The sequence below is a fragment of the Globicephala melas genome, chromosome 5, assembly GCF_963455315.2.
Source record: "Globicephala melas chromosome 5, mGloMel1.2, whole genome shotgun sequence".
Classification (NCBI taxonomy): Eukaryota; Metazoa; Chordata; class Mammalia; order Artiodactyla; family Delphinidae; genus Globicephala; species Globicephala melas.
The window spans coordinates 83,405,137-83,419,244 of NC_083318.1; the positions used below are offsets into that span (position 1 = coordinate 83,405,137).

At 32.2% G+C, this 14,108-nt stretch overlaps 1 protein-coding gene across 1 annotated transcript in view; it reads right to left on the bottom strand.

The window, feature by feature from the left end:
* The window catches only part of EPHA5 (EPH receptor A5), a 306,828-nt gene that overhangs the window by 88,551 nt on the left and 204,169 nt on the right, over positions 1–14,108 (bottom strand). Inside the window, exon 6 of the mRNA XM_060298694.1 lies at positions 3,574–3,698. Coding sequence (XP_060154677.1) covers positions 3,574–3,698 — 125 coding nt within the window. The remainder of the gene's footprint in view (positions 1–3,573; positions 3,699–14,108) is intronic.

Below are 14,108 nucleotides of genomic sequence, written 5' to 3' on the forward strand. Positions count from 1 at the left end.
GCCAAGAGCCATCCAATAAAATGGTGGTATCATTCTGAAGATTCAAAATGAGCTCTGGAAACCTATCAGGACCCCCACCTCAATACATGGTATAAAAGCTCATTAACCTTTTTTTTTCCTTCTTAAAGTGTTAAAAAAAAAACCCAACCTTTTTGTGTATTTTACTGGTGTGCTCAATAATTTTGCTTGGCAAAAAAGTCGGGAATTAGTATCTTCTCTGTAAAATGGAAAACACTGACCAAAAGTTAACTTCCCCAAAATAATATATAAGGGTTGCTGCGTTAAAAGCATGTAGGTAGGCAACTTGTTATTCATTTATTGAGAATATGAATAGAAATCTTTGCTCCCCAAATCATTTTTTCTTACTTTCAGTTATGCAGATAATAGAATGTATTAATACAGCTTTAAATATAAAATATTAAGTGTAAAACCAAATCTTACTGAAATAAATATAAACATGAACTATAAAGAAAATATTTCCACAACATGGATAAAATTAATTAGAATCAACATTAATAGAAAAGGACTATGCCCCACCACTTGTTGAGTAACTCCTTGTTTTAACAGAAGCAGCAGCTTAAAAGAAAAAAAAAAAAAGATAAATCCTTGCTCTTAATGAATATTATGTATATGAGACTCATGCATATGCTGGGAAGTAAGAGTAAAAACAATCGAAGGTTACTCATAAGGGGAAAAAAAATCAGGACAATTTCCTTAAAGACAAAATAAAAAGGATATGGGAGGGGGAAGGGTAAGCTGTGACAAAGCGAGAGAGAGGCATGGACATATATACACTACCAAATGTAAGGTAGATAGCTAGTGGGGAGCAGCCGCATAGCACAGGGAGATCAGCTCAGTGCTTTGTGACCGCCTGGAGGGGTGGGATAGGGAGTGGGAGGCAGGGAGACGTAAGAGGGAAGAGATATGGGAACATATGTATATGTATAACTGATTCACTTTGTTATAAAGCAGAAACTAACACACCACTGTAAAGCAATTATACTCCAATAAAGATGTTAAAAAAAAAAAGACAAACTCATTGGTCCATCTAGTTGCTTCAGGTAAAGAAAAACTATGCAGGAAAACAAGTACTTGTTAAACTTTTAGTCGTCCTGCTGTTGAACTTTATTTCATCTAAGATATGTATATTCAAATATATAGTCTTCATAGTATATTTATTTTAAAATGTCATTATGCACCTCAACTTCTTTTAAAATCAATTTAATTACAATAAAAATCTGGAAACTTAAAATGTTTACAAAAGAATTCATAAAGATATATATATATATATATATATTTGCCTAGCTTTGCATTAGTATGCAGTAATAAAGCTTACAAAAAACTTGAAAAAGGAATGTAAACATTAATTTAACCAATTGTTTTTGGATACAGCATGTGCTTAAATTGTAGACTTCTAGCATTGGCAATTCAGTTTGGACCACTACTCCCAGAGAAACGGGAATCAGTGAGGGTATTAATATTAAAACATTTTATTTGGTTTACCCTATTTTTTTTCAGTAAACACTGTAAATCTTATTGCAACATAGCTTTGTCTCAGAGGTATTTTCTTAGGACACTCTTGGTGAATAATGTATTAAATAATATTTATATTTTTGAAATATAAGTATCTTCATTTGTGTTCCTTAATAATCCACTAGTTACATATAATGCCACCAGCAAATCATTCCTAGAGACAACTATTTCAAACATGATAATTGAGCTTTTATTTATCTATTTATAAAATGAATATATGAATATTGTATAGACATCCAAAACCTAAAAAGAATGTAGATAACCTCACTCTCCCCCACATAAACTTGGCTGTTTTGTTCTCTGTTGTATCTTTACACAGGTAATTGTTGAATCAATGATGAACGAAGCAATTAAAAAGTGCTATGAATTGGGACTTCCCTGGTGGCACAGTGGTTAAGAATCTGCCTGTCAATGCAGGGGGCCCGGGTTTGAGCCCTGGTCCGGGAAGACCCCACATGCCATGGAGCAACTAGGCCCGTGCACCACAACTACTGAGCCTGCACTCTAGAGCCCATGTGCCACAACTACTGAAGCCCACGTGCCTAGAGCCCATGCTCCACAACAAGAAAAGCCACAAAGAGAAGCTTGCACACCACAACAAAGAGTAGCCCCTGCTTGCAGCAACTACAGAAAGCCTGTGTGCAGCAACGAAGAACCAATGCAGCCAAATAAATAAATAAATAAAATTTATTTAAAAAAAAAATCAGTTGCAAGAAAGTTTTTTAACAAATGCTATGAATTACTTCAATGTATTTCAATGTTTTATCTATAATCTTTCATCTATGCATATAAATGGAATGTTGAATTTTTAAGTAACTTTCATTAACAGGATATCAGTATTTCTCATGATACTTTTGCATTAGTATAAGTGGGACCATTCATTTCCCCTCTCGTTTCCAATGTTCTACCTTGGACAATTTCTTAGGTATTGCAGAGTAAGTTTTTGAACTTCCACCCTTTTCATTCTTCCCTAAGAGAGAAGGAGCAATGTCTCTGGGAGTTTGGGAGAAGCAACTGGGTAAGTGTGGCTGAGCCCTTCCTTCCCTTCTCTTTTGGGATCTGCTTCTCTGCATTATGTCAGCAATCTTTTATACTCCTACCTCCATAGGACACATACGTCTGGGCCAGGGTCTCCTATCCACCTCTTAGAGACTAGTTTGGGCACTCATCTATCTTTATCTGGTCTATTAGAACTCAGGTTGTTCTAAGTAGTGTATGCCATTCAGATCTAGTCTGTACAAAAAATCACAGTAAAATAGGGTGGGAGTTGTCGCTTCCAACATGGAAGCAACAAGGTGGCTACATATCTAAGCCAAATATTCCAGTCCAGCTTTAGAAATTATAAGTTCATCTTTAGTTTCCACCTGTTTATTCCTTTATCAATAGCTCATTCAGTTGTGGATTCAGCAAAGAGGAAGAGGGATGATTATTGCCTTTAGATTTCAACAACTATTATGCCAAAACATGTGAGAGTGGACCTAGGAGCCAACTCAGTGAAGAAGAGGAAATCAAGAAACTATAGGGAATGTGAAGCATACACTTCCAATTTTATGCCCTCAAATTTTTAAAATAAATTTTATGCTACAGTGTTAGATTTTTGTTATATTTTAAAATTATAAGGTACATATACACCTTATCTGCCTATACTTCCTTAATAGTATAGGTATTATGCAGGGTTACTGGCCATAAGAATGTGTTTTTCCTTGTGGTACACTGCAGTTACTACTGAAGGTTAACAACTCCAGTGTTTGGGACACTTTGAAAATGTCCTATGATTTCATCTTTTAATGCTGTGAACCCCAGTTAAGCTAATGTTAGACTCTACGGCAGTATCCTGGCGGTGTAAATTATTTGGCAGCAGCAGAACACAAATAAAGTGCTTCCTGTACACTTCCAGCTTTCATAATCATGACTGCAAGTCAATTGTCATTGATTTACACATAAAATACCAACACGCTTTTCTATAAATTGGATAACTGCAGTTTCTAAAATTAAAAAAAAAAAAGAAGAAGAAAAGATATTCTTTATTCTTAGTCCCACCTTTTCAAAATATTTGATTTCATACTCCAGGATGATTCCATTGGGGCGATCTGGCTCTTGCCAAGACAAAGAGATGCTGTTTTTTGCAATTTTCCCCTTTTTCACATTGGTGACTGGAGAGGGAGCTGCAAAATAAAGAGTAGCAATGATTAACAGAGCCTTGAAATTACACCTGTCTATAATGTATATTGGGCATTCTTGACATGTAGAATAATAAAAATCCCAAATAATTAAATTTTCATTTTACTTGGAAACAATTATACTTTATATACAATTTTTACAGATTTTGAAGTGTTTTAAAAAAATATAAATCAACTAATATCCTGAGAATTTTCTGTAATAAAATTGTAGTCACATAGAATCTTAAGTCTACATTTTCTCTATAAAGTTTAGATACATAAACTATCTTACTTTTGATAAAATAAAGATGTTCTTGATGACCTTATGTATATTCTATATTCCTAAAATTTGTGGACTCTGTATAATATATCCCATTACACTAATAATACATAATTATCTATATTACCACATTTTTACAGCATTAAAACTCTTATAATTTCTTATTTTTGAAATCATATGGGTCCTATAACCACTGAAATTCATACATTAAATATAGTGGAGTTTTTCTTAAAAATATGCTATTAAATGTGTTAATATATTGAAAACAATAGCAAATAAAAGAGACATTTTCCTTCATTTCCATTTCCCCAAATATTTCAATAGAAATCACAATCGTTTATGGTGTTCATTGCTATTTGCCAGTGTCTATTAAATGACACTGATGAAAATAGAAAAAAGATATGCTATTTTAGGTATATCTGAATATTTTGAATTTGAAGTCACACACATATGAATATTTATTTCAACATCCATTTTTTATCAATTTGCTAAGACTTGTATAGACTCTCGGTTTGACACCATAAAGAGGTATTGACAAATACTTTTCTTGATGTAGATAACCTTTGTTTTTGTAGTTTTCAGCTTTTATAGACAACCAAGGAAAAAAACCATCATGGACTACTGGATGGTATATATATATATATATATTTTATATATATATATATATATATACACACACACACACACATATATATATGTGTGTGTGTGTATGTATAAAGAGATAGAGAAATAATATATAATATACATATTTTATATATAAAATACATATTTTATAACGTATATACATTATATATACATATATATTTATATAATGTATACATATAATAAGATGGAAAAGAGGTCAGCCATAGTGAATACTGTATAACCACAGGCTTAGCCCTATGTGAACAGTATTAGACATCTGGTGAGATTAAAATTTAAAGATATGTTATATACATATATATGTATAGTATTTCTAACTATTTTAATTTCCAGCAGTGTTCAGACAAAGTAATACACTCTAATTCGTCATGTTTAATTATTTTTTCTACACCTCCAAAAATGTAATCAAATCAGAGGCACCACTTTGAACAACAGACTGCAAGAACAAAGTTTAGAACTGTTTGGTGAGCCCCATACTGGTGTGACAAGGGTGTGGGGAAGAGGCTCATCATTTAAAAACAGAAGTGAGATCCTGTCACTCCTCTGTGTCTCTCTGTTTCACTGCAGAGTGAAAGCCAAATGTGCAAATGCATACAAGCATCACTACCGTATGGCTCTCTACATCTCTGACCTCATCATCTCCTGCTACCCTTCTTCAGCAGCTCTACCCAGGCTGGCTGTCTTTAGGCACTTCTGACACACTACTGCCTAAGGATCTTTGTATTTACATCCTATTATTCAGAGGTGCTTCTCACCCTGACTTCTCCAGGGCTTTCTCCCTGCTCCGGGTTTCTCACTGAGACCTTTCTTGTCTGTTCTCGACCTCAGCCCCCCTCACCTCACCATGCCCTCTGTTTCTTCAGTGTTTTATTTTTCTCCCTAGTTCTTGAACTTCCACCATCTGATATTCATATCTTAATTCTATATTTGCTTTTTTCAGTCCTCTCAAGTAAAATGTAATTTTTATGAAAGCAGGAATATCGTTTATTTCATTCACAGCTGAATCCCTAGATCTAGAACAGCACCCGAACAGAGAAGGATTCCATAAATATGTATGGAATAAATGACTGGTGGTAAAAAATCAAATATAGAGAAAACCTTTATTTTTTATTATGTATTATGTCAACAAACTCATCTATGAAACGTGTGAAGTGTCTTTCAATAAAATTAAAATAGAGACAGATATACTCTGTAAGAGCAAAATTTGTTAACTAGTGTTTTCTAGTGTTTTATGTACTCATAATAGGGTGATGATGACTTTGGTACTATAAAATGTACTTTTATTCTTTTAATCATAGCACTTTTTGTGGTATTCAGATTCAGAGGATGCATAATTTCAGCCTTATCTGCTTTTCTTAAACATGTCCAGCTCCACAAATTTTCTGGACTACTACAGAACACATAGTGTGCATACAAAGCTAAAATTGTCTAAAAGAAGTTTTGAAATTGCAGTGTATTTACTTCCACAGAAACTTCACTGGACTGGTGGTTCTCACAGTCACATTTTGGCATAAGTTCAAAGTCCCTATTGATTCCCTCATGAGGGAAAAGTCATGCCATATTTGGTATTGTGGACAAAGCATTCAGAAGACATGGAAACAAGAAAGAGGAAGCTATAAGCCCCCTAGCTCATCATAGTGTTTGTAGCAAAATAGCAAATTTACTGACAGAAACAGGAACAGAGAATTAAGGAAGACAGTAGAATTTTTTTTAATGTACTTTGTTCAGTAGTGAATACCTTTATGAATTATCTTAAATTATAAACTATACTCACTTTCCCATTACCACTACATATTTTTTGCATTATACTTTAGTAAAGATCCAGACAAAGACTGTCTTTAAAGTTCTTCACTCATTTTACTACATTGCAAACATTCTCATTTTGATTGATGTATTTCTTGTAGGTAGCTATCAGTTTTCACTTAATAAATTGATAGTGCTGCCAACTTTCTATTCATAATTGCATTTAACATGTATGCTCCATGAAGACAGGGATTAATTTGGTTTAGTTCACTGCTATATTCCCGGCACCAGAAAATTACTTGGCATATAGATATTTCATAGATTTTTATTGAATGGAAACATGCATGAATGAATGAATGGGAAATACATACATCATCATGTATCATTCAAAACCGAGTTTTTCTCATCTTACTTGCATATACTGGGATCTTATTATTTGGAGATTTATGCTTTATTTTAAAGCAATCAATTCTTTAATAAAATAATCAACCATTTCAACATGAAGCTATCAAATAAACATCAGCACAGACATAACCAGCCTAAAGCGGAATTCTTTGTTATTTACTTACATCCATCAAAGCTAAACATAAACTGTATGGCTTTCAAAGACTGTTTGATTTAATAAACACCATTGTTTTCCAACTTTGTTGTCTCAGAGGCTAAATAATATCCTTTAAATCATGGTTCAGAATGGAGGGAGAAGAGGAAACCACTTCTCAGCTCAGAGTAATTCAAGAATAATTTGCTCTGTGACGGGACCATCTCTGCATCATTTGTGTAAAGCTGATCAAAGTGGGGACACTGACAGCTCCTGGAGACACAATGATGATGTGCAAATTGTAAATGTAAGCACTCTTACCCTACTGCAAAGTATTTTACAGATAATATGTACATTAAAATAACTGTAACCAGATTTGTCAATTGCAGGGCATGTTTAATTTATTTCATTCATCTCCCTCACTAATACCGTCTGCTCATTCTTTATCTACTCAACCATTTATTAAGTAAGCCTGGAACAAAATGAGAATTATGACACAGAGCATTGCTTCTTGTAAAATTGCACTGGATGATGTTACATCATAAAACTATTACCATCCTAGTGTAAGAAGAACAAAAATACTAGGAATAGAGTTGTGAATAGAAAATAATTTACATAGCTTCTAAGTTTCATCTTATGTGGAAACATCCCAAATTGTTTCTGTATTGTAGCTTCTATATTGGAGGTGAACTTTGAATACCACTATAATAAAGCAAGATATTTATCCCTTAGTAACATTTCCCATTATGGGCTAATTTGTCTAATTGAACTTAAAAAACTTAAATTGAGAATGTTTTTATATTTATAGAAAGATTATTAAAGTAGTACAGAGAGATTCCCTGTATCCCACACCTAATGTCCTCTATTAGAAACATCTTTACAAAAAAGTGGATATATGTATAACTGACTCACTTAGTTGTACCACAGAAACTAACACAACATTGTAAATCAACTATACTCCGATAAAAATTTTTTAAAAAGATGTTGTAAGATGTTTCCTACAACAGTACAGTATATTTATCACAATTAATGAACCAATATTGATACATTATTATTAATTAAAGTTCATTTTTATTCAGATTTCCTTATTTTTACTTATTATCCTTTTTATACCCCAGGATCACACTCAGTATCTGCCCAAATTATTGTCTCTTCAACCTATTTACTTATTTGTTTGTTTACTCATTTATTTATATTCATGTGGAGTACGGACACATGGGTTTTTTATACTTTAGCTTATAATCTAATACTTTATTTTTTACTCATATTGTTAAAGGTTTGGCCATTGATTACTCTTTCAGTTAGCTCCTATGTCTCTTTGACATACCCCTATCATCCCGGGTTTTTCTGTCTGTTTTCTACATCACTTTCTTTCTCCCTGGCACTGCAAGACCAGATGCACTAGGTCCATCTTGTTTATTTACTGTCCTCAATCATAGAATAAGTAATTTCTCCTAGGAACACTGGTTTCTTTTATTGGAGAATTCCAAGGTCTGGATAAGTGTGCTCCTTGCTACTGGGGTTTTGCTTCTTGGCCCTCTCAGCTGGCAAAGCCAGGAAATAAATGGGTGTATGTTAACCTGTGTATATCTGTAAACATTTCTAAATATAACTATATGTGTGTATATATATATATATATATGTTAAGCTAAACATAAGTGTAAACTGATGTCACCAACTCTAATCAGTTATCACACAGATTATTCTATCTTCTTCACCCTATCTGTAACCTCCTACTTCAACAGTGGCTCCCACCATCTGCCATCCATTTACTTAATTGTTTAATTCCAGTATATATATCTAGTGGTTAAAAATTGCCAATCTGTGTCTGTTTGACTTATTGATAATTATATAATGTAGAAATCTCTAACATCTCAATGGCACAAGCAATGACATACAAAAGTCTGCTGTTATGTAGAACAGCATATCATCCTAACTTTTCAAATATAGAAGCTAGTTTAGGGCACAGTGTCCTTAGATGGGAAGGGATGCCATGACACAGACAGCTTTGAAGTCAAGCAGAATTGGCTTCAAATCCTTTGGCAACCAGCCATCTCCTAGCGGAGTGATTCTGTTTAAGTTACTTAACCACTATGAATGTAAATTCTATCTTTAAAATAGGAACAATGATACAAACTTTTTATAAGACTGCAGTCTGATTCTGTATTACAGTACAGGTATAGGGTAGGTACCAATTAAGTACTGTTTGTATTAATAGTTTTAAAATATTAGACAATTGTTTAAGAAGACTTCAATAACAGATTCTAACTCCTTAATCCTTTCAACCTTTCATCAATCAAAATTATATGTAGCCTATTCTCTAAACTTGACACTGTTCTAAATGTTGGGGGGGTGAGATCAAAAGGCAAAGTACCTATACAGATAAGATATTTAATTTTCAACATCCAGTGGATTTCACAACTCTACATAAATAAATAGTTATAGGTAAACTTCCTTCATCATCGCAGATTTTTTTAAAGACCTAAAAGTGTTGAATTTTTAATTGCTAATTAAATGACTAATAATTCACTTAATATAGATTGATGTGTGTCTCATTATTCAAAAGAAAGTTATCATGATGAAAACATGAAACTTAATTGTGTTACATGGAATAAGAAAATACCATTCATTAGTCCCTGTACACAATGCTATTTGTGTAGACAAAAATAAACTATAGATAGACTCAAGTATTGGTTACTTACATTTAAAAAAAACAAATAATGCATCTCTATGTATCAATATTTGACCTAGCCACATAAAATTTGAATCTTAAAGCACTGAGAAAGATAAATAAGGTAATATTGAAATCTTTTCAGTCTGTGACAATCCATAAATGTGTTAAAACTTTCTCAGATGGCACTTCTTTTACTTTCCTCCAAAGGTCCCTCCACATGAGTAATGTATTAGTTTATTTATACACAAGCTTTAAAAATACATGTATCTTATATTTAATTCCATAGGTCAAAATCTGGCCAAGTGGATTGTCAACATCTGCCAGCTGGAAGCTCCCACTCATCTCTGCCATGCAGTTCATCATATTTAGGTGTTTCTTGTTACCCAGATGGGTCTGGGACAGTGTTTTTTAAAAATACAGATTATTAGGCTTCACTCCAGGAAATTCTGACTCAGGAGGTCAGAATGGGCCAAGGATTCTGTGTTTTTAATAAACACTCTAGCTGAATTATTTTTTCAGTAATTTTGGGAAATATTGAAGGCAACCATACTAGGATCAGTTCTTTTAACAAAATTATACAAACCTGGAAACCTGAGGCAAGAAACTGGATCAGTGTTGTTTTGTGAACTGTTGACTTCTTAAACCTTTGGCTCACTCTAACTGCCTTTTTATCTTGATGTCTGATACCATATTTGCCTTTCTTCATTTGGGAATTGTTTCTTTTTATATTTTCCTGACCCATTAGTACTTTTTTTGTAAACTGATTTGTTTGTTCATTCAAGCAATCTGTTTTAGTCCAACCAGACTATAATCTCCATAAAATTAGAAAACTCTTGTGCCTTTTTCACTATTGTCTGCTTAGTTTTTAGAACAGTTTCTGGATGATCCTAGGCACACACAAATTTTGATAAGAGGTGAATACTTATCCACATTCTATTACAATAGATTTTCTAGAGTTTTAAAATGAAGTCATACCGTATGTATTCTTTTTAGTTGGATTAATAAGGGACATGAGTAAACTTGCTGAGAGAAATGGATATGATTGCTGTCTTATTTGTAGTGATGTTTCACAGGTATGTAGATATGCTAAAACTTATCAAATTGTACACTTTATGTGCAGTTTATTGTATACCAATTATACACCAATAAAGACACTAAAGTGTATGTGCATGTATGGGTTTGAAGTGAAAAGCATATGTGCCCAATGCCCCCCCAAGACTATTTATCAAAATGTGAATTAGTTAGAAAAGTGTAATAAAATAATATTGAAAGTTTTATTTTTGGGAAAAAATTGAATCTATTTTTATAGGTTAGTTATAATTGAAATTTAGTGGCTTTAATAAAAATTCTATATGGATAATTACTTGTTTGCTGCTTAGGTAGACTGAAATAAATATTATAAAAATTAATGACTACAATCTCTTGTTACAGACTTGATATTTTTGTCTTTGTATTGTACCATACTCTGATGATACAATATAAATGAAAGTTGTAAATGTATATCAAGCTATAATAGACTCTTAACTTAAAATCAATTTTAAGGAAAATAAATGGTAAATGTTTAAATCATTCATGAGAAATGGCAGGAAGATAAAATAAAATAGAAAGAAGTGTGACCAAAATTATGTTGCCTTGGTGTCTGATGCAAACTGACACTATATCATCATCTATCCTCACATTATGAACAAGCATTTGGAATACTGTGCTTACTTGAATTTTCCCTATATGTGAATTTTCACTTATTTTCTTTCTAAAACAAAACATCTTTTAGTCTCACTATTAGCAAAACTTCCACATTTTTTAAAAAGGTAGAATCATCTAAATATTTTACATTATCTGATTTTTACATTATCATAACACTTCTATTTCTTTATATAATTTTAGACCATCTTTTGAAAAATTTCTACCCCAAGGTAAAAAGCAAAAAATGATTTTATTTATATGGTAGTGCGCTTAGTGAGGGCAGGGACAATTCCTTAATTGTATGGTTTCCTTCCAAGTGCAAAATGCTGACTGAAATGGACCGAACTGACATGGCAGCAATTACCAAAGGAATGGTTAAGAATGTCTATATATAAAAGAGTTGTCTGTCGGGCTCAATTCATCCTGGAAGACTTTTAAAAATTTGTGTTTTTTTTTTTTTAAACTGAAGTTATTTAAAATTTTGTTTGATCCTGATCTTGCATTTGTACCATCTGTTGGACAGTAATTTCCCCATCGTTGGTCACTTTGTGCCATTTCTGTTTTTTTGTTGTTTTTTTTTGTTTTTTTGCGGTACGCGGGCCTCTCCCGTTGCGGAGCACAGGCTCCGGACCCGCAGGCTCAGCGGCCATGGTTCAAGGGCCCAGCCGCCCCGCGGCATGTGGGATCCTCCTGGACCGGGCCACGAACCCGTGTCCCCTGCATCGGCAGGCGGACTCTCAACCACTGCGCCACCAGGGAAGCCCGCCATTTCTGTTTTTATAATTAGGTGGGGGAAATCATAAACATATTTAGAGATTCCCCCCCAAATCTCACTTTTAGCTAATGTTACTATTATTATTACTATTAAAAATATGATCTATGGAGAGTAATTTGTCAGCAATTGCCTTATAATTAAGCCAAAGTTTGGACAGAATTTTACCTCTGTGTACATGAATATGTGTGTATGTGTGTGGATTTATGTAGTTTAATGAAATGTAGATACATCCTTATTTCATTATATTTTTATATATGTGTTTATAAAATGTGTATATTTATATATATACATATGTCTATATCTGTATATATAACACTCTATATATACATATACATATATACATAAATAGCAAGAGAATAATGTGCATCTTTTGTATAGCTGGTTTAATGAAACTACATGTACTGACTACTCTGCTTACTTGCTTTTGAGTACATATATATCATTTGAACATAATAAGCAATTAGATTTCCTAATGTAAATGAGAAATGCAGTTGCTGAATTAAATAATAAACATATCTGAAATTGTCAAAATGGAAAAGTGGGACAGATATTTTTAAATATGTACATGTTCATTGAGTATTATATTGTATATTTTATATTTCATACTATATGTAGCATATAAATGATAGATGTATACACTTATTCTATACTTAATATATATTTATTACTATGTTGTCATTTGATACCACCAGACTAAGAGAAATAACTACAGTGCATTCTCATCACACCTGGTATCCATGGTCTCTTCTAAAGAAAAAAGGCATTTTAGAGGTTTCTTTCTCAAATAAAAATTCAATCTGCTCATTTAGACAAAACCTACAATCCCTCCATCTTAAAAGCCTGCACTGGATCTTTTGATATATGATCAAAAGACCATTCCAAAAAAACTGGCTTTAAATGTCAGTACTTATAGAGAGATGACATCCTTTTTAATAAAAAGAACCTATGAACTGAAATGTCCCATTAGGTATAGTTTGTTTTTTATCAAAAACTTGAAAATCATAAGATACTGAAAATAAATTGTTTTCAGTAGGAAATAAAACAACTTAATTGCAAAGAAGTAATTTTGATGTGATCAGACTTAATAGTATTAACCACATGCATCAAATACCGTTTTGAAGACATGTGCACAATGATGCTAATTAGAAAAGAAAATGGCGATAATAAAAAGAGAGAACTATATCACTGGCATTTATAGTCAATGTTTTTCCGATACAATCATGCAAATTACAAAACAAATATTAAATGTAACAATGTGTAAAATGACACATGCCTCTTTATGAATTAATCCCACACCAAATAAACTATCATATAATTTGTTTTTCATTTATTACTTCTTATTACCCTATAATAGAATTTTTATTACACAAAATGGCCTTACTATCAATGACAATTTAATCTTAACCACAATATTCATTTTATGATAAACAGAATTTAAATAGTTTTTACAATATCCTTTTAAAATAAAGTGGGGTTATATTTAGCAAGTAACATGGCACAGTTGGAAAACTTTAATCAACACAGTATTCTTCATATACATTATATCCAAGGGAATATAGTACCATATTTAATTTTAATCAATTTTACCAACTTTAATCAATGCTAAACCTCAATTATAGGATATGACAATTAGTCTTATAAAGTGGATAAATAGTAATTAGGTCAATAAACACACTCATAACTCATGTTTTTTCATAAGAGAAAAATTAATCTCTTCTTATAAATCCATATTATGTAAAGTCTTGTTTACCACAGAATAAACCATAAACAATAACAAAACCATTAACTGGTAACTTTAATTCAATTCTTAATTACTTCAAGATTTTCATAATATAAACTGATCTAGCATTTTAAAAAGCAAAATAAACACATCATAAATATAAACAACCTATTTTTTTCCTTTATCACTTCCTATTGGTCTTAATCTTATATAGCTATATAAACAATAGGGATTATTTAATTCAACAAAGATCATGATAATAAGTTATCATTTATCTATTGACTGTTTAAGGAATCAGATTAAATTTCTGTTATACCATTTAAGTTCAAGGCCATCACATCTTCTTTCCCTAAATATATTT